This window comes from Myotis myotis, unplaced genomic scaffold (genome assembly GCF_014108235.1).
Source record: "Myotis myotis isolate mMyoMyo1 unplaced genomic scaffold, mMyoMyo1.p scaffold_m19_p_13, whole genome shotgun sequence".
In the NCBI taxonomy this organism is placed as follows: Eukaryota; Metazoa; Chordata; class Mammalia; order Chiroptera; family Vespertilionidae; genus Myotis; species Myotis myotis.
Genome location: NW_023416317.1, coordinates 30,033,049 through 30,055,411, shown reverse-complemented (window position 1 = coordinate 30,055,411; position 22,363 = coordinate 30,033,049). Strand labels below are relative to the sequence as shown.

The 22,363-nt window shown below is 39.3% G+C and overlaps 1 protein-coding gene across 9 annotated transcripts in view; it reads left to right on the top strand.

Annotated features, from left to right (window-relative positions):
* PPP2R3A (protein phosphatase 2 regulatory subunit B''alpha) overlaps positions 1-22,363 on the top strand; it is a 156,754-nt gene that overhangs the window by 78,110 nt on the left and 56,281 nt on the right. For all 9 annotated transcript variants that reach the window (XM_036332506.1, XM_036332503.1, XM_036332504.1 and 6 more), the window contains 2 exons: positions 7,448-7,550; positions 13,786-13,860. In XM_036332506.1, the coding sequence (XP_036188399.1) occupies positions 7,448-7,550; positions 13,786-13,860 (178 nt within the window). The remainder of the gene's footprint in view (positions 1-7,447; positions 7,551-13,785; positions 13,861-22,363) is intronic.

The following is a 22,363-nucleotide window of genomic DNA, read 5'->3' as shown; positions in this document are numbered from 1 at the left end:
AAGCCCAGAGTGAGCAGAAGGAAGGAGATAATAAAGATTAGAGCAGAAATAAATGACATAGAGACCAAAAAAACAATACAGAAAATCAATGAAACCAAGAGCTGGTTCTTTGAAAGGATAAACAAGATTGATGAACCTCTAGCCAGGCTCACCAAGAAGCAAAGAGAGAGGACCCAAATAAACAAAATCAGAAATGATAGAGGCAAAATAACAACAGACCCCACAGAAATACAAATGATTGTTAAAAAATACTATGGACAACTCTACTCCAACAAACTAGACAACCTGGAGCAAATGGACATATTCCTAGAAAAATACAACATTCCAAAACTCAATCAGGAAGAATCTAAAAATCTCAATAGGCCAATAACTATGGAAGAAATTGAAGCAGTCATCAAAAAGCTTCCAGCAAACAAAAACCCAGGACCAGACGGCTTCACGGGAGTTTTACCAAACATTCAAGGAAGAACTAAAACCTATCCTCCTCAGACTATTCCAAAAAATTTAAGAGGAACACTTTCCAGCTCATTCTATGAAGCCAGCATCACCCTAATACCAAAACCAGGTAAAGACAACACAATGAAAGAGAATTACAGGCCAGTATCCCTCAGGAACATAGATGCCAAAATACTCAACAAAATCTTAGCAAATCGGATCCAGCAGTACATCAGAAAGATCATACACCATGACCAAGTAGGATTTATCCCAGGGATGCAAGGATGGTACAATATCCTCAAATCAATAAACGTGATACATCACATAAACAAATTGAAAGAAAAAAACCACATAGTCATCAATTGATGCAGAAAAAACATTTGACAAAATCCAACACCCATTTTTGATAAAAACTCTCAGCAAGGTGGGAATAGAAGGATCATACCTCAACATAATAAAAGCCATATATGGAGAACCAAGATGGCGGCATAGGTTAACGCCGGAGTTTGCTCCCTCAAACAACCACTTCAAAAGTGAAACTAAAAGACGGAACGGACATCACCCAGAACCACAGGAACGCTGGCTGAGTGGAAGTCCTACAACTAGGAGGAAAGAGAAACGCATACCGACACTCAGAGGAGGCGCAGTGCTGAAGTCAAATACTGAGGTGCGGAGTGCATGCAGAGCAGGCTGGTGGCTGAGGGCGCAGTTGGCGTTTTCAATCGGGAGGGAGTCGCAGACTCTGAGCTCCAGATCCGGGCGAGTCTTTAGGGACCCAGACTCAAACGGGAGAAGCGGGACTGTCTGGCTTCGGTCGGAGCGAGTGCAGCTTTCTCTCCGAGGTTTGCAGCGGTTGCTGGGACTCAGAGAGACAGAGCCCCTAGGGACGGAACTGAGAGCAGCCATAACTGCTTGCTCCGGCCGCCCTGTTTGATCCAGTGCGACCCACCCGCCCCACCCAAGCCCTGCACAGAGGCATTTGCCGGATAGCCTCAGGCAAACACCAGATTAGCACCTCCCTGGAGGACAGAAGTTCTCTCACTGCAAACACAGCTGATTCTCACAGCCACTTGGCCTGGAGGTCAAATCCCCCCTAGTATTAGCTACAACAATCAAGGCTTAACTACAAGACTGCGCACAAAGACCACTAGGGGGTGCACCAAGAAAGCATAACAAAATGTGGAGACAAAGAAACAGGACAAAATTGTCAATGGAAGATATAGAGTTCAGAACCACACTTTTAAGGTCTCTCAAGAACTGTCTAGAAGCCGCTGATAAACTTAATGAGATCCTTGAGAAATCTAATGAGACCCTCGATGTTGTGATAAAGAACCAACTAGAAATTAAGCATACACCGACTGAAATAAAGAATACTATACAGACTCCCAACAGCAGACCAGAGGAGCGCAAGAATCAAGTCAAAGATTTGAAATATGAAGAAGCAAAAAACACCCAACCAGAAAAGCAAAATGAAAAAAGAATCTGAAAATACAAAGATAGTGTAAGGAGCCTCTGGGACAGCTTCAAGCGTACCAACATCAGAATTATAGGGGTGCCAGAAGATGAGAGAGAGCAAGATATTGAAAACCTATTTGAAGAAATAATGACAGAAAACTTCCCCCACCTGGTGAAAGAAATGGACTTACAACTCCAGGAAGCGCAGAGAACCCCAAACAAAAGGAATCCAAAGAGGACCACACCAAGACACATCATAATTAAAATGCCAAGAGCAAAAGACAAAGAGAGAATCTTAATAGCAGCAAGAGAAAGAAACTCAGTTACCTACAAGGGAATACCCATACGACTGTCAGCTGATTTCTCAACAGAAACTTTGCAGGCCAGAAGGGAGTGGCAAGAAATATTCAAAGTGATGAATACCAAGAACCTACAACCAAGATTACTTTATCCAGCAAAGCTATCATTCAGAATTGAAGGCCAGATAAAGAGCTTCACAGATAAGGAAAAGCTAAAGGAGTTCATCACCACCAAACCAGGATTATATGAAATGCTGAAAGGTATCCTTTAAGAAGAGGAAGAGGAAGAAAAAGGTAAAGATACAAATTATGAACAACAAATATGCATCTATCAACAAGTGAATCTAAGAATCAAGTGAATAAATAATCTGATGAACAGAATGAACTGGTGATTATAATAGAATCAGGGACATAGAAAGGGAATGGACTGACTATTCTTGGGGGGGGAAAGGGGTGTGGGAGATGCGGGAAGAGACTGGACAAAAATCGTGCACCTATGGATGAGGACAGTGGGTGGGGAGTGAGGGCGGAGGGTGGGGCGGGAACTGGGAGGAGGGGAGTTATGGGGGGGGAAGAGGAACTAATGTAATAATCTGAACAATAAAGATTTAATTAAAAAAAAAAGCCATATATGACAAACCCACAGCCAACATCATACTCAATGGACAAAAACTAAAACCATTTCCCCTAAGAACAGGAACAAGTCAGGGATACCCACTCTCGCCACTCCTGTTTGACATAGTACTGGAAGTATTAGCCATTGCAATTAAACAAGAAGAAGAAATAAAAGGCATCCAAATTGGAAAAGAAGAAGTAAACTGTCCTTATTCACAGATGACATGATATCATACATTAAAAAAAAAACCTAAAGATTCCATCAAAAAACTATTAGACTTAATAAATGAATTCGGCAATGTAGCAGGATACAAAATTAACACCAAGAAATCTGTGGCATTTCTATACACCAATACTGAACTTACAGAAAAAGAGACTAAAAAAGCAATCCCATTTACCATCACACCAAAATAATTAAGATACCTAGGAATAAACTTAACTAAAGAGGTAAAAGACCTCTACTCAGAAAACTACAGAACGTTGAAAAAAGAAATAGAGGAAGACATAAACAGATGGAAAAATATACCATGTTCTTAGATTGGTAGAATCAACATCATTAAAATGTCCATACTACCCAAAGCAATCTATAAATTCAACGCACTTCCCATTAAAATACCAACGGGATATTTCACAGACCTAGAACGAAATCTCCAAAAATTCATCTGGAATAAAAAAAAGACCCCGAATAGCTGCAGTGATCCTGAGAAAGAACAAAGTAGGTGGGATCTCAATACCAGATATCAAGCTGTATTACAAAGCCACTGTTCTCAAAACTGCCTGGTACCGGCACAAGAACAGACATATAGATCAATGCAATAGAATAGAGAGCCCAGAAATCAACCCGAACCAATATGCTCAATTAATATTTGACAAAGGAGGCAAGAACATAATATGGAGTCAAGACAGTCTCTTCAATAAATGGTGTTGGGAAAATTGGACAGATACATGCAAAAAATGAAACTAGACCACCCACTTACACCATACACAAAAATAAACTCAAAATGGATAAAGGACTTAAATGTAAGACGGGAAACCATAAAAATACTAGAGGAATCCAAAGGCAACAAAATCTCAGACCTATGCCGAAGCAATTTCTTCACTGATACAGCTCCTAGGGCATTGGAAACTAAAGAGAAAATAAACAAATGGGACTACATCAAAATAAAAAGCTTCTGCACAGCAAAAGAAACCATCAACAAAACAGCAAGAAAGCCCACCGCATGGGAGAACATATTTGCCAATGTTATCACCGATAAGGGTTTAATCTCCAACATTTATAGGGAATTCATACAACTTAACAAAAGGAAGATAAACAATCCAATCAAAAAATGGGCAAAGGACCTAAATAGACACTTTTCAAAAGAGTACATTCAGAAAGCCAAGAGACATATGAAAACATGCTCAAAGTCACTAATCATCCGAGAAATGCAAATCAAAACAACAATGAGGTACCATCTCACACCTGTCAGAATGGCTATCATCAACAAATCAACAAACGACAAGTGCTGGAGAGGATGTGGAGAAAAAGGAACACTTGTGCACTGCTGGTGGGAATGCAGACTGGTGCGGCCACTATGGAAGACAGTATGGAGTTTCCTCAAAAAGTTAAAAATGGAACTCCCATTTGACCCAGTGATCCCACTTCTAGGAATATATCCCAAGAAATCAGAAACACCAATCAGAAAGGATATATGCACCCCTATGTTCATAGCAGCACAATTCACCATAGCTAAGATCTGGAAACAACCTAAGTGTCCATCAGCAGATGAATGGATTAGAAAACTGTGGTACATCTACACGATGGATGTACCATCCATCTGTAAAAAAGAAGGAATTCTTACCATTTGCGACAGCATGGATGGAACTGGAGAGCATTATGCTAAGTGAAATAAGCCAGTCAATGAAAGAAAAATACCACATGATTTCACTCATTTGTGGATAATTAAGACCATTATAAACTGATGAGCAAAAATAGATACCGAGGCAGAGCAACATCGAACAGACTGTCAAACTATAGCCGGAAGGCTGGGGAGGGTTGAGGGGTGGGAGTGGGGGGTGAGAAATCAACCAAAGGACTTGTATGCATGCATATGAGCATAACCAATGGACACAAGATACTGCGGGGCATGAGAGGCTAGGGGAGGGTCAAGGGGAGAAAAAAAAAAGGAGACATATAATACTCTTTGTAATACTTTAAGCAATAAAATAAATAAATGAATAAATAAATAAAGATTAGGTGAACAGTGAAGCCTTCTATGACCCTCATACTTTCTAGCAGTCTCAGCATGAAATAATGAAAATTGGACTTGAGGGTACAATGGAAATAGAAAGGAAGGAATAGTTGCCTAAAACCATGGTCGGCAAACTGCGGCTCGCGAGCCACATGCGGCTCTTTGCCCCCTTGAGTGTGGCTCTTCCTAAGCCTTAGGAGTACCCTAATCCTATCTAATAAAAGACAAAAAGGTCAATTGACCATACCTTCACTATGCTTCCCATCGGCTAATCAGGGCGATATGCAAATTAACTGCCAAGAAAGATGGCAGTTAACCACCAACAAAGATGGCAGTTAATTTGCATACATAGGCGCCAAGCAACGGAGCGAAGCCTGCTGGCCCCAGGCAGGAGCAGCGAGAGAAGGCCGGCATGGTGAGCGAAGAGCAAAGAGGGAAGCCTGCTGCGCCGGCCTTCGCCACGCCCCCGGGGCCCAAGCGCTGCCAGCAGCAAGGGGCATAGCTCCTCGCTGCTTGCCGTGCGCCGGCCTCCACCACACCCCCGAAGCCCATGCATGGCAAGGAGCTAAGCCCCTCGCCCGCCATGCCGGCCCCTCCCGGTGAAGAGCGAAGGCCTGGATTCTGGGCGCCGTAGGAAAACTGGTGCCAGCAGCCAGGGGAAGGGGCCCCCGAGAGGCCCCAGACTGTGAGAGGGCACAGGCTGGGCTGAGGGACCCACCCGAGTGCACAAATTTTTGTGCACCGTGCCTCTAGTTAAGTTAATAACAATGTACCTACCTATATACTTTTGAGTTTAAAAAATGTGGCTCTCAAAAGAAATTTCAATTGTTGTATTGTTGATATTTGGCTCTGTTGACTAATGAGTTTGCCGACCACTGGCCTAAAACATTTTGAGGAAATATTCCTTAGTTCTCCAGTATTCCCATCCTGTATTCCAAGCACCTTGTGGTCCAAGCTAGAAACCTGGGAGTCTTCATGGATTTCTCCCTTCTACTCCCTACCCCATGCTCCGCACACACCCCTAACAATTACTACATTCTTTCATTTCAACCACATTTGCCCCCTTCCTATCTCCCACCCCAGTATCCATTTTCAGACCCTTGGTTAAATATTTGCTTGATATTTCTAAAAAATATATCTGGTCATGTCACTGTCCAAGTTAAAATTCTTCTGTGAAATTGGCTAAAGTGCAGGCATCTTGATCTAACATAAAAGGGGCCTCCAGCATCCGATCCTACATGCTTGTGTCCCCATCTCTTACCACTCCAGCACTTGTAGTTGCCCACATATTTCGTGCACTCTCACACTAGGCATCTACATGTGACCCTCGTGACCCACAGCAACCTTTCCTATTTCCCCTTTTTAGGGAATCTCACTGGCCCTCTGCATCCTTCTATGACACCCTGTGCTTATTACTTCTGTCATGGCTGTCACACGGGAGTATAACCTTATTTGTGTAGCTCTCTCCCTACATTATAAGCTTTTCACAGGGTACAAAACTGCATCTTATTTTCTTAGTATCCCAAGTATCCTCAAGGCCAGACAAGTACCTGACACGCAATTAGCATTCAAAAAATAATTAAGAAAACAAGAAAATTTGGTGACTAATTGGCTATAGAGAATAAGGATGAGAAATAAGTCTAAAATAATTTCAAGCCCAAATGACTCAGGATGGTACCACCGTTAACAAAAATAAACATCCATGAAAAGGACTGACTTTAGGAGGAAGGTTTTAAATTTTGTTTTTGATATTTTGACTTTGCTATCAGAGCATAGAATCCAAATGGAAATGTTGAGCAATTAGTTGGATGTGAGGCATTCTTGGACCTCAAAGCCTTAATATAGTGTCTCTCCCTCTCTCTCTCTCTCTCTCTCTCTCTCTCTCTCTCTCTCTCTCTCTCTCTCTCTCCCCCCCCCCCCTCTCTCTCGCCCCCCCCTCCCCCATCTCTCTCTGTCTTAAGCCTGATCCTTCAAAGTGTAATTTCAAAAGCCACCTATCAGGTTGGACCTGAATATGTCTGTCAGTCTAGGCAAACAGAGGTTTCTGTCTCATGTGGTTCACAATGGCCCTTCCTGACTGATGGGTAGTGCTGGAGTTCTGGTCCCAGGTGTTCTGTGCTAAACCTGAATGAATATTCTCCTGCAGTGTATTGTTTTCTGCATTAGTGCAGTTGACTCTGTGGTCTCAGCCCAGAAGCATTCTACAAAAATAATATACCATCTTGTTGAGCTTTTATTTAGATGTTTCTTTGACAAAATCAAAAGAATGGAATTTTCCCTTTATTTAATCATTGAAAGGAAAGCACTTGATTCTTGATCTAAATGGCTTCCAGATCAGACTGAAATTACCAGCTGTTGTTGTAGTCATTGTTCATCATAGCCGATCTTCCTAAGCAGTTGTTTCTTTTATAGGTTGCTGAATAATCATCATGATGATGCCTCTAAGTTTATCTGTCTTCTCGCAAAGCCCAGCTGCAGCTCTCTAGAACAGGAGGATTTTATCCCTTTACTTCAGGTAATTTTCATTTCCTTTTTTAAATGGGTTTTACTCTTAGAGTTTCAGAGGTTTTTTAAAATTTTCCAACTGTAATATATGTCAATTGAGGTATACAAATCTAGAGCTCATATTTCTAGGAGAATTGTTTTAGTAGCAAAATCCTTTTGTTAAATGAAAATTAACACAGAACCTATAGTATAAAACCTATAGAGCTACTCCCACTGAAGCAGAAGAGAGGAGCCACTCAGCGTTCCTTTGCCCACCCACAGTCACTGAAGCACCTTCTATAACCAGGATCTGTTTTTACTATAGCATTCTTCATAACCTGATATATTGCTTGTTAATATTCTTAATTTTATGCCTAAATATTTGGTTTAATAAGAGGTGGTTCCTATCAACACCTACTGCGCTAGTCTTTTTCTGAAAGAGAGATATAGTTACTGTATCTATAGGAACAGTATTATTCTGTTGCTCATTCTTAGTTCCTCACTATAAATTCCTTGAAGCTAGGTCTGCCTTTCATTTCTGTTTTTTTTTTTGGTGCCGATAAATCCTGTTGACTATTAGTGGGGATACCTTAAAGAAGGACAGAAAAATATATTAACATAGTATTTACACACAAAAACGTGTACACATAGATCACAAATGCACCAATCAATGAGTTTTCATAACATGAGCACATCTGTATAGCTAGCACCCATTATCAAGAAACAAAACCAGTGCCCTCACTGCCACCTTAAGGTAACAACTATCCTGACTTCTAACACCATATGAAATAGATTTTTAATTATAATAACAATTTCCCATGTTCAGAATATGAAGTTTGGTTATGATTTATATTCAGGGTCTTTGAGCTTGTTTTTTTTTTTTTTTTCTTGTTTTTTTTTTTTTTTCTTTTTTCTTTTCTTTTTATTTGTCTAGACCATGCATGCAGAAGAGATGAAATGGTTACTCTATCTCAATTGACAATGGTCTAATGTTATTTTATCCCATGCGTATAACTGCTCATGAGCTTGTTTTAATTTTCATGAGGGTCTGGTTATCCTTAAACTCATCTACTACATGTTTTTGTTCCTTTGAAAAAGTGCTCATGAGAAGGAGGATTCTTAATTGTTTTTTACATTTAACCAAGACCATTATACATAACTAGCGGCCCAGTGCACAAAATTCGTGCACTTGGGGGGGGGGAGGGTCCCTCAGCCTGGCCTGCACCTTCTTGAAGTCTCAGACCTCCTTGGGGGATGTCCGCCTGCTGGCTTAGGCCTGTTCCCCACAGGGATCGGGCCTAAGCCGGCAGTCAGACAGCCCTGTCGCAGTCTGGGACCCCTCACTCCTTACTGCCCACCTGCTCGCTGCTCCTTACCGCTCAGCTCACTGCCACGGAGGCATGAGAGGCTCCCGCCACCCCCGCTACACTCGCCAGCCGTGAGCCTATCTTCTGGCTGAGCAGCACTTCCCCTGTGGGAACGCACTGACCACCAGGGTGCAGCTCCTGTGATGAGCATCTGCCCCCTGGTGGTCAGTGCACATCATAGCGACCAGTCGTTCTGGTCGTTCCATTGTAACAGTCAGTTACGCTTTTATTATATAGATATCCAACATTGCATATTCCTATCTATAGTTTGTGAAATTCAAATATTCAATTTTAAAACTATGTTTCTAATAAAATGTTCTGGTTTATTTTTTAATATATTTTTATTGATTTCAGAGAAGAAGGGAGAGAGATAAAAACATCAATTATGAGAGAGAATCATTGATTAGCTGCCTCCTGCACGCCCCACATTGAGGTTGATCAAGCGTGAAACCCAGGCATGTGCCCTGACCGGGAATCGAACCATGACCTCCTAGTTCACAGGTCAATGCTCAACTACTGAGCCATGCTGCGTGGGCTAAAATGCTCTGTTTTAATACCAGTTTTCAATCCACTTCTTACTCTTACCCAGGGGGTCCTCAAACTTTTTAAACAGGGGGCCAGTTCACTGTCCCTCAGACCGTTGGAGGGCCGGACTATAGTTTAAAAAAAACACACTATGAACAAATTCCTATGCACACTGCACATATCTTATTTTGAAGTAAAAAAACAAAACGGGAACAAATACAATATTTGTATTTGCATGTGGCCCAGGGCCATAGTTTGAGGACCCCTGCTCTTATCCCTTGATTCATTCTTGGCCCTGCTCTGACTCCTACAAACTCCATCTTTTGGGTCCCCTTTCCTGACTAGCTTCTGGGTTGGTCTGGCCAAAGTATAGCCTGCCAAGAGATGAGAAGGGAGAGGAGAGATAAGTTGGCATTTCCCCCACTTTCTGTTTCAGCACAATAACTGTATCCCTCTATATATAGCCCCTTCTCCATAGTATTAGAGTATCAGCTCCCATAACTCTATTCCTCCTCTTGTCCCTTTGGTCCTAGGATGGTAACAGTATTATTATGTTGCTCATTCTCAGTTCCTCACTATCCCTTTGTTTGTTCCTTTAACCTGCCCGTGACTCTGCATATAGTCCCTTCATGAAAGGTTCATTTTGGTGAATTCTTTTCCCTGCTTGACTGAGTTTTATCAGAAGCTTTGACAGGAATATAAATTAAGCCTATACCAAGAGAATTACAAACAGACAACAAAACTATGAGTTAGTGGACATTTATATTTCCTTAAGTCTATGGAAAATTTTTTGCTGTTGTTAATCCTCACCCAGGGATATTTTTTCCAATGATTTTTAGAGAGAGTAGAAAGGAGGGAGGGGAGGAAAGAGAGAGAAGAGGGGGGGATGGAAAGAGGGGGAGAGAGAGAGAGAGAGAGAGAGAGAGAGAGAGAGAGAGAGAGAGAGAGAGACATCGATGTGGAAGAGACACATGAATCAGCTGCCTCCCACAGGGCCAGGGATCAAACCTGCAATCCAGGATGTGCCCTTCGGTGAATCCACAACCCTTCGGTGGACGGGCCAATGCTCTAACAATTAAGCAACACCATCTAGGGAGGAGAATTTTTATTATTATTTAAGAAGTGGAATTGTGGAGTCTTCTGGTGAAAGGTGACAGAATGAATAAATACATTCTCCTTCCATTTATTTTCCTAAACTAATCTGTTGTTAAAATATAGAAACTTAAAAGGAATAAACCTATGAAAGTGAATGGGATGGTAGAGAAGAACAGAGGAGAAAAAAATATCAATGTAGAAGAGATTTCAGTATTTCTTAGAAAGAAGATGCAGGTTAAGGAAACCACAGCCCAGAATGGGGTACTGTGCATGGGCTGCAGTGGAGAAGTGAGCTACTCTGCTTTACACTGCTTGTTAGGATCCCAGAGAGGCGATAAACGCAGTGTTAGTAGATCTAATGAGAAGTATTAGACATGGGGATTCATTGAAGGTTGGTGTACAGAATAATTGACAGTTGACTCCTTACCTGGTTCCCAAATGTAAAGGATAGCCTGGTATGTACTTAAAAACATAAACAAACCGACAGAACAAACAATAAATCATGTTAAGACAAATTTCAATAGAGGAACCTCGTAGACCAACGGCCGCCAACTTTTCAGACCACCATTTGGCGACTGCTAGACAGTATCTGACCAGTACTCCTCGAAACTGTCAAGGTCATCAAAACAAGGAAAGTCTGAGAAGTTGTCACAGCCTTAAGGGTCTCAGGAGGCATGACAACTAAATGTAATATGGGATCCTGGCACAGAAAAAAGACATTAGGTAAACACTAAGGAAATGTGAATAAAGTGTAGCCTTTAATAATAATAATAATAATGTATCAAGACTGTTTTATTAATTATAACTAATGCTAATATAAGATGTTAATACTAGAGGAAACTGGGTACAGAGTATGTGGGAACTCTGTACTATCTGCTCAATTATGTGTGTAAATCTAAAACTGTTCTAAAAATTAAAGTCTTTTAAAAAATAATTTCTATATTTTGAGATATTATATAAAATAAGAATAGAATGTTATGAAAACAGAATGCTACCACACACACAAAAAAGCTGTTAGAACTTTAAAATATAAATATCAAAATTTAAAATTTCAACATAAGGCCTGGGAACTGAAGTTAAGGATATCTCTGGCATGCACATGCATGCATGCACACACACACACAGGGAGAGAAGCAAAGAAAGAGACAGACATAGAGGACCAATTTAAGAGTTTCAACATCTAACTTACTGGAGTCTGTGAAGAAAGAAGGAGAAAAATGGAGAGGAGGAACTTATCAAATTATAATACAGAATCATCAATACAGGATGGAGAGATTGGGGTGATAGGGTAGGTCCACAGAGCAGGTACCCAGTGCGAATTCTTGGAATTCCTGTTTTCCTCCTTGGGGAAAACACAGCACGCTGTGTAACAAGTGGCTGATTAAAAATAGAACATGACCCTCTCACACCAGCCTCTCATGCTCTCTCTAGTCACTGCCTACAGAATCAAATACAGTACACAAGTCTTTTGGTTGAAAGGAGCCACTGAGCCACTGAGTGCCAAGCACAATGAATAAGAAAAGGCATACATAAATATGTCCTCTTGAAATTTTAGAAAAACACTGATGAAGAGAAAATACTAAAAGTTCCCAGAGATTAAAAAAAAATTACCTTAAGAAAGGAACAAGAATTAGTGTGGTATTAGATTCTCATTGGCAAACCTGGGGAAATGGATTCTATGTCCTGCCAAGCTATCAGTCAAATAAAAGGTTAGAATAAAGACATTTAAAAACTCTGGAAGTTGCCCAGCCGGCGTAGGTCAGTGGTTGAGCATTGCCATATGAACCAGGAGGTCACGGTTCCATTCCTGTCAGAGCACAGGTGTGGGTTGTGGGCTCGATCCCCAGTGTGGGGCGTACAGAAGGCAGCCAATCAACGATTCTCTCTGATCATTAATGTTTCTATCCCTATTTCCCTCTCCCTTTTTCTCTGAAATAAAAAATATATATGTGTGTATATTTTTTTTTTTAATTAAGGAAGTTTATCTCCTATTTTCTTAGAGAGTTACAGTAGTCCCCCATCTTTATTTGTGGTTTCCAAAGTTTCAGTTAGCCATGCTCAACCACAGTCTGAAAATACTAAATGGAAAATTCCAAAAATAAATAATTTATAAGTTTTAAATAGCAGGCCGTTCTGCGTATCATGATGAAATCTTATGCCAGCCTGTCCTGGACATGAATCATCCCTTTGTCCAGCATATCCAAATTGTATATGTTACCCGCCCATTAGTCACTTAGTAGCCATCTTGGTTATCAGATTGACTGTTGTGGTATTGCAGTGCTTATGTTCATGTTCATAGATTTTTTTTTTTTTTTTAGAGAGAGTGGAAGGGAAGGGGGAGAGGGAGAGAGAGAGAAACATTGATATGAGACACACCAATTGGTCACCCCCCGTATGTGCCCCAACTGAGGCCGGGAATGGAACCTGCAACCCTTCGGTAGTGGGCCAGTGCTCACCAGGGTAATTATCAGATTTTAAAATAAATAAAGTTCGAAATTGAAAACAGGTTTCTCCACACAGTTGTTCTGATGGACATTAGCTAGCTGGCTCACACAACTTAACATAGATTTCAAGCTACTTGGTTACGTGACTTTTTTTTCCCAAAAAAATTTCTGTCTATAGGTTAAGAAAGAATCAGTCCAGTTGGCTTGTGCCTGTCATCCTTTCTGTGTAAATTTCATTTAGCAGTCTCTACCAAGATCTGTGGGATGAATTTCCCTGACATTCTTGATGTTAGAACTACTATATCCAGTGATGGCGAACCTATGACACACGTGTCATAGGTGACACGCGAACTCATTTTTTGGTTGATTTTTCTTTGTTAAGTGGCATTTCAATATATAAAATAAATATCAAAAATATAAATCTTTGTTTTACTGTGGTTGTAGATATCAAAAAATTTCTATATGTGACATGTCACCAGAGTTAAGTTAGGGTTTTTCAAAATGCTGACACGCCAAGCTCAAAAGGTTCGCCATCACTGGTATATACCGACCTCTAAAATATTTGATTCATAAATCACCAAATGTAGCTAAATTAAAATTTTAACTTTTTATTGAAATGTACTATGCATATTGAAAACACACATAAGTATGCTTGTGATAAAATTTGAATTTAATAAAGTATTAATTAAATTTTAAGTGCATTGTTCAATATTCTAAAATAGTGAGTTTGCTCACTATTTTTACAGAAAGGAAGCATATTTCTACAGAAAGGAAGAAGAAGCATATTAGTGGAGTTTTATATGTTTAATTTGGTTTTGGTTTTGTTCTTTTTCAGGATGTGGTGGATACACACCCTGGCCTCACGTTCCTGAAAGATGCTCCAGAATTCCACTCACGCTACATCACCACGGTAAGCTGAGTCCTCTTTTGTCTTAATATAACTCTATGAGTCTCCTTTTTATCACTACCTATTATCCAAGCTTTCAGGTTTTTATGCAAAAGGTAACCTGGGCTATAATGATTATTTTAAGATCACCTTAAGGAAGGAAGGTGATCTGTTTCCTTCTTATATATATCCAGTGCTTTAAGAGATCTTTTGTATACAAAATTAAAGTAATATATTCATTCTGTCTGATCTTAAGAAGTATACCTTTTGCTGTGTCATAAATATTGATACCCAGTTGCATATAATACTGAAAAGAATTTTCAAGTCTTTCAAGAAAAAGATGTATCTGTAGTACCTCAGAGTTAGAAGTGGACTTGGTATTAAGAAATAGCCTGTGTGGCCTGGCCAGTTTGGCCCAGTGGTTGAGCATTGACCTATGATCCAGGACGTCATGATTTGATTACCGGTCAGGGCACATTTAGGGTTGTGGGCTCGATCCCCAGTGTGGGGCATGCAGAAGGCAGCCGATCAGTGATTCTCTCTCATCATTGATGTTCCTATCTCTCTCTTCCTCTCTTCCTCTGTGAAATCAATAAAAATATATTTTTAAAAAATAGCTTGTGTGTAATTAGAAAACAAATCATGTAAGAATTACAATAACATAATTACAATCTCCTTCTTTGAGGTGTTCTCTCATTCTGTTTCCACATGACACACTCCCTTACTTCATCCAGATGTGTGCTCATTTGATCAGTCACAGGCAGGCCATGAATTATGAATGAGAGCACATAGGCCTGCCGTGCATATAGCAGCCACGTCAGGCATTCTCTGTCCTAGTTCCCAGGTTATCTTCAAAGGAATTCCAAAGATGAGCCCCACTCACACTTCACATGCATGGCCACACTCAAGTGAGATGGCCCTTGTCTCTGGCTCAGATTCCCCAGTATATGCCAGTCTCCTTTGAGGAAAACCCTCTCATTCTTAAGGTACTTTTTGTTTGCCATGGATTTGTTGCATTCTGTTGAGTTACAGAAAACTGCTGGGTTTTTTCCATCCTTGTAGGAACTTCATTCTTGACTTTCACAATTTGTTTTCATCTGCAATAAAACTTTGCGAGACTTTAAGCCAGAAGGTGTCACTGTCATGTAAGACTGTTTCAGAAGTTATTTTTTCCTGTAAACCACACTATACTAAATTACCTCCACCACAATCACCTGGGCCAAGTCACCCTTCTTTCTCACTTGCATTACTTCTAATTGGTCTCTCTGCTTACACCCTCATTGCCCTACAGCAGGGGTCCTCAAACTTTTTAAACAAGGGGCCAGTTCACTGTCCCTCAGACCGTTGGAGAGCCGGACTATAGTTTAAAAAAAAACTATGAACAAATTCCTATGCACACTGCACATATCTTATTTTGAAGTAAAAAAACAAAACGGGAACAAATACAATATTTGTATTTGCATGTGGCCCGCAGGCCGTAGCTTGAGGACCCCTGCCCTACAGTCTAGTCTTCACAAAGCAGAGTTATCCTTTGAAAATGTAAATTAGATCATATCACTCCTCTGCTCAAACCCTCCACTGGTTTGCCATCTCACTCTGAGTAAAAACTAAAGTCCTTGCCAAGACTCTCCATAATCCACCCACACATGCCCTGCCCTCAGATCTTATCTCCTACCGCCCTACCTTCAGCCACAGTGGCCTCCTCAGTGTCTGGAAAATACTAACTTCTGCCTCAGATACTTTGTTCTTATTCTTTCCTCTGCCCGGAATGCTCTTCCTACAGATTTCCACATGACTGGCTCCCTTACTTCATCCAGATGTGTGCGCAGATATTTCTTTATTAGTGAGGCCTTTCCTGGTCACCCTCTACATTCTTTGCCCTTCTTCTTCCTCTGCTCCCTTCCCCTTTACTCCCTGTTCCTTTGCTCTACTTTATTTCCTTCTTAGCTTAGAATTCATGTCTGATATTTAAATTTTTTATTTGTTTGTTGTCCATCTCCTTTTCTATAATGTAAACTTCATGAGAACAGGGACTTCTTTATATTTTCACTGCTGTATTTCCAATAGCTAGAATAGTGCCTGGCACATCATAGATGCACAGTAAATATTTATTGAGTGAATAGTGAAATTATTCATGCTTAAGAATTCTACACATTAATTCTGGCTACAATCCCAAAAGGAATTATTGGGTCCTAATTGTTGACAGTTCCATAAACTCTGGTATATTAGTAGCAAAATCTAGGATCTTAAGAATTGGATAAGAATTTGAGATAATCTAGTACAACCTTCTACCAATACAGAAAATGTCCTCTATAGAGGACCTTTTATTGAAATTTGTTCTTTGAAAAGATGTAAAGAACAGAATCACAAAGTAGAGATAATTTTTATTTCTCTACACTTTTTAGTTTGGTATTTAAGTCTGATGGTCATCTAGCAAGTGGCCCCAAGGAAGTTTTATAATTTCAAAGTGAAAAGCCATGAAACAACTTTATTCACATAGAATTCACATTTTCTGAGAAATTCTATTGTGTTAATTGTTAATCAAAAAGAACTACATTGGTCAATCGCATTTGTATATTATTATTTACATCTTTAAAATTTATACTTTATTATTCGTATTATGCTGCTTTATCCCAGATTCACAGAAATGAATCCATTATTTAGATGTAGTATTAAAGTATAAAGTACTTATGATGAAATAATGATAATTATTTCAAAACAGCATCGATAGATAGATAGATAGATAGATAGATAGATAGATAGATAGATAGATAGATAGATAGATAAAAGCCTAAGCGACCGGCCAATCATTCAACTGTCTGACCGGTAGCTATGATGTTCACTGACCACCAAGGGGCAGACACTCAATGCAGGAGCTACAAGAGCTGTGGTGACTTGGCAGCTGTAGTTCTCAGGTGATGCACCTGGAACCAGAGAGGAGGGAGCCTGATTCCGGGGTGCATCACCCGAGAACTGCCCTCTTGCAATCCAGGACCCCTCTGGGGATGTCAGATAGCCAGTTTCAGCCTGACCCCCACAGGCCAGCCGAGGGACCCCATCTCTGCACAAATCCGTGTACCAGGCCTCTACTTATAACATAAACAGTAAACAAGATCCATTTGAGAAGGTAGAATGTGAATCTCTGTGTACTGAGATAAGTGTATCTGCTGTTGTGATACTCTCATACTACCATCCATTAAAAGAAAAGTACAAATAAAAAGTATCACAGTGAATATCTGAAAACAAAATGTTATTGGACTGGTTATCATTTCTCTCCAGTGCCTTTTCTGTTATGAAAGTTGGTCAGATAATGGCATGCAGTCATTGAAACTTTTACATTATTTCAGAGTACAGTGAGTTTTTCTAGAAAAATATAAAATAAGCCTTCTAGTGTAAAATTAATTTATTTTATCATTAAAGGCATAAAAGTGGCCAAATTAGTGAGGCATAATTCTCTACCCTTCTCGTGGCAAAAACAGATGAGATCACTCTACTCCCAATGTATTTACAAAGATCAGCCTCAGAATTAATGATAAATATCTCAGAAAAAGCAAAATTAATTTATCATATGACCTTACTGAATGTTATATAATCTCAGTGACACACAGTGTAGAACAGTTAATACAGGTTGGGGCAAAAGTAGGTTTACAGTTGTTGGTATGAAAAATAATACAGTAATTAATAAATAATAATACAAGAATAAACTGTGTTTCATGTTCTCACAACTGTAAACCATACTTTTGTCCCACCCTGTATATTTTGTTTGCATGATAGAGTTATTCAGTTATTTCACTTTATGGTTGGAAGAAACTGATGACAAGAGTATGACTCAGTATTAGCTTATATGTGACACATATACAATGAAGAATAGTTGGGCAACTTTTATTTTCTATTTATCACTGAAAACCTATACTATAGAAAAAAAAGTGTTTTTGTTTGTTTATTTGTAGCTATTTTTAGGCTAGAAAGACAGCACCAACTGTGCACACAGTAAATATGGACGTCACTACTCAAATAAGAGATTGCACCTGTGTCACTCCATTATTCTCCTTTATTTCCAGAGAAGAGTTGGCAATGGAGAAGTAAGCCACTTGATAGCAAATGAAAATGAAAATTGGAAATACTAGCAAATTGTAGCCCTTGAGTTTACATGCTGTGCAGAGAAATTGCCAGTAAATAAGAGACCGCTTATCCCAACTGGCATATGCTGACTTTTGAGGAAAGAGGTGCTCACATGAGCTTTTTAAAAATAAGTGATGAGGTTGAAAATACTTCTTTATGACATTGGTGCTAACAATAAAAAGATATTTCTGTGGCTCATCCAGATGGTGTTTTAATGATGTATTCAGTGTCTTGATTGACCCGAATCCATCACTTCTGACTGAAATGCCAAGATTTTAATTGTTGAGGACAAGGTACGGGTATTTCCTGAGATAACTAAACTGTGCTGGAGACTGCTCATCACTAACAGTTTAACTCTTTCCCCTTGAGAATTTTTCCTCTTGACAAAGAAAGAACTGATTTTTATTAGATAGATTTTTTTTTAAGTCCAAATTCTGCCGGATACCATGGAGAAGTACTTTTCAGAGCCATATTGACCAGAGTGGATCAGGAATCCATTCATCACACCCTGCCAAGTAGAAGAGCCAGACTTCCAACATACGAGTATGTTTATCTGCTTTCAAGTGAGCAGTCTCTCAGTAACTTGTGTCTGCATTCTATCTACTCCTCAAAAACTATCTGACAGACCCACCAAACATGTACTCCCATTTCTGATGATCTACAATTGTGAATTAGAGGTCTCCAACTCAGCAGAGATAAAGAAAAAGAAAGGAAACTGATTTGCAATTCAAAGTATCTATCAAGTTGACTAAAGATCTCTTAGTGAAAAATTGTCAAATTTCATTACCCTCACTGGCAGTAAATTATTATTATTATTATTATTATTATTTTATTTTATTTTATTGATTTTTCACAGAGAGGAAGGGAGAGAGATAGAGAGAGTTAGAAACATCGATGAGAGAGAAACATCGATCAGCTGCCTCTTGCACATCCCCCACCGGGGATGTGCCCGCAACCAAGGTACATGCCCTTGACCGGAATCGAACCCGGGACCTCCCAGTCCGCAGGCTGACGCTCTATCCACTGAGCCAAACCGGTTTCGGCGATAGAATAAAATTTTAAAGTTAATAATAATAATTATAGCCGAAACCGGTTTGGCTCAGTGGATAGAGCGTCAGCCTGCGGACTGAAAGGTCCCAGGTTCGATTCCGGTCAAGGGCATGTACCTGGGTTGCGGGCATATCCCAGTAGATGTGCAGGAGGCAGCTGATCGATGTTTCTCTCTCATCGATGTTTCTAACTCTCTATCTCTCTCCCTTCCTCTCTGTAAAAAATCAATAAAATATATTTTTAAAAAATTATTCTATCTTTTTTAATAAGTAATTTCTTTTTTACTTCCCTTAAAAGCATAGACCAAAGTTAGAAGGAAAAATGTATGTAGAACCAGCAGATACATGTTCTAACCACTAGATGGTGCCCCTACCACGGTAAGCTAAAATGCTGAATCAGTAATGTGGAAACAAATGTGCTGATGAAGTGGGGCCATTCAATAAGGAGATGTAGGCAATGGAAAATAGAATACATTTTTTTTCCAGGTACATTTTTATGGCACTATATATGTAGGTTAGAAGAGGCTAAAATAGGAAATGTTTAACAGTATAAATGTTTGCAAATTTTAAAAATTCTATCAAAAAAAACCAAAAACTAGAACAAGAAAGGAGTAAAATAAGAAGCAAAAATGCACATTAAAGATTTATAATTTTAAGTGTAATAGTATTCCATAAGTAATATATCTGAGGAGAAATAAAAAGAAAGAATAAAAACAAAAAAAGACAAAAAATATATCTGAGGAGTATATAAGTACAAAATTTATAGAGATAGGAAACTTAGACTTTAAGATAAATTTATATTCAAAATTGAGAAATAAGCACAAAAATATAATGTCAACAAAGGAAAATCTCCCTCTCTCCTCTCTCTCTCTCTCTCTCTCTCTCTCTCTATATATATATATATATATATATATATATACTTACATAGATATATATTTCCTATGCTAAAAGTCCTCCAGCTTTTTTATATGAACTTCAGCCAAGCTAGTGCTAAGAATACAGTGTTAAGTAAGACACATTCTCTGCCCTGAAACACCTCAGTCAGAGTTGGAGTGATTGGGACCAGTTGGGAAATTAAATGCCAGGCAGTTCCATCTCCTACTTAATGCAGGAATCCTGACAACTTCTGCCTAAATAATAGTGGTGAAAAGAAACTTCATTTCTTCATACAGCCCATTGCTTCAGAGAGTTAATTTTAGGAAACTCCTCCTTATATTGAAACATTTCAGTGTAAGGGCATTTCTATCCAGTAGTTCTAGTTCTGCCTTCTGAGATAACAAAAAGAGTCAGCTTCTTCCACCTGATAATCAGCCATTCAGATCATGGACACATCTACACTGTAATTTTTCCTCAAGGGTAAGCATTACTACATTAGTAATATCTTTCATAATAATTTAGACTATATTAACCCTTTCTGCACATTTTATATTCAATCTATAAATCAGACACTTTGTATATTCAATCTATAAATCATAGACAACAATACTGCTTTATATAAAATACTAATTAGAGAATTTTCTTGGGTTGGCATCCATTCTATTCATAACTCTGAACAGTTATTCAACTAGCTATGAATCCAACCCATATATTTCTATCACAGATGTAACACAAAAGTCTACACTGTGTGTCACTGAAAGTTGGTCAAGGAATGGTATGAAATCATTGAAACTTTATGAGATGCTACCTCATTAATTTAGCAAGCAATTTTCTAAAGAAGACATACAGATGGCCAATAAGTACATGAAAAAGTAGATGCTCAACATCACTAATCATCAGGGAAATGCAAATCAAAACCAAAATGAGGTATCACCTCATACCTGGCTAGTATCAAAAAGACAAGAAATAATAAGTATCAGTGAAGAAAAGGGAAACCTTGTGGACTGTTGGTTGGAATGTAAATTGGTCTAGCCACTATGAACACAGTATGGAGGTCCCTCAAAACATTAAAAATAGCCCTGGCCTGTGAGGCTCAGTTAGAGCATCATACCATGCACCAAAAGATGGCGGGTTCAGTTCCCAGTCAGGGTACATACACAATGCACAGGTTGTGGGTTTGATCCCTGGTTGGGCTGCATGCGAGAGGCAACCAATTGATGTTTCTCTGGCACATCAATGTTTCTCTCTCTGTGTTTCTTTCTTTCTTTCTCTCTCTCTCTCTCTCTCTCTCTCTCTCTCTCTCTCTCTCCCTCTACTTTAATCAATTTTAAAAATTTAAATAAAACATCAAAAATAGAATTTCCATATGGCTCAAAATGAAAACACTAATTCAAAAAGATATATGTACCCCATGTTAATTGCAGCATTATTTACAGTAGCCAAGATATATAAACATCCATCAATGGATGAATAGATAAAGAAAATTCCACACAATGGAATATCATTCAGCCATACAAAAAGAATGAAGTCTTGCCATTTGTGATAACATTGATGAACCTGGAGGGCATTAGGGTTGGTGAAATAAGTCAGATTAAGAAAGGAAAATACTGTATGATCTCACTTATATGTGGAATTTAAAAAAAACAACAAAAAAAACACAACAACACACCAATCTCATAGATACAGAGAACAGATTGGTGGTTGCCAGAGCAGAGAGAAATGGGTGGAGGGAGTCAAAAAGTATAAACTTCCAGTTATAAAATAAGATCTGGGGATGTGATGTACAGCATAGTGACTACAGTCAGTGATACCATATTGCAGATGTGAAAGTTGCCAAGAGAGTGAATCTTAAAAGTTCTCATCACAAAGTATGGGAAAATTCTGTGACCATGTATGGCGGCAGATGTTAAGGAGATTTATTGTGGTGATCACTTAACAATATATAGAAATGTTGAATCATTATGTTGTACACCTGACTAATGTATATTAGTTAACCTCAATTTAAAAAAAATTATCAAACAATTTACCATCTGACATAACAGAGCACCATGTCAGGCACTTGCATGGAACAGAGTTTAGAGGTGATGATGGTCAGGTTCACCAGTGTTTAGAATATAAGCACAGGGTGACTGAAGGAGACAGGTGACAGCAGGAGCACAGAAGATGGAGCTCTACCCCAGCCCCTGTTCTGGGGCTTCCTGTGGAGTTGGCAATTGAGCTAGATTCTGAAGGGTCAGAAGGAGTTGGCACTGATAGCAGGGGTGGGGTGAGGAATGCTGGGTAGCAGAAGTCTGGACCTTCATCCTGAGGCTAGTTGTTTCCTGTTCTGTTTGAGAATTACTCTGCTAAAGAATCCAGAAGCAGAATGGTAGTTTAGTCCCTCAGTAGATCTTTTTGGATAGGTGTTCAAATGTCTTTCCTTTTGTGTTCTTGTACTAAAATAGCATTTTAAAAGAATCTAACCTTGCCCTAGCCAGTTT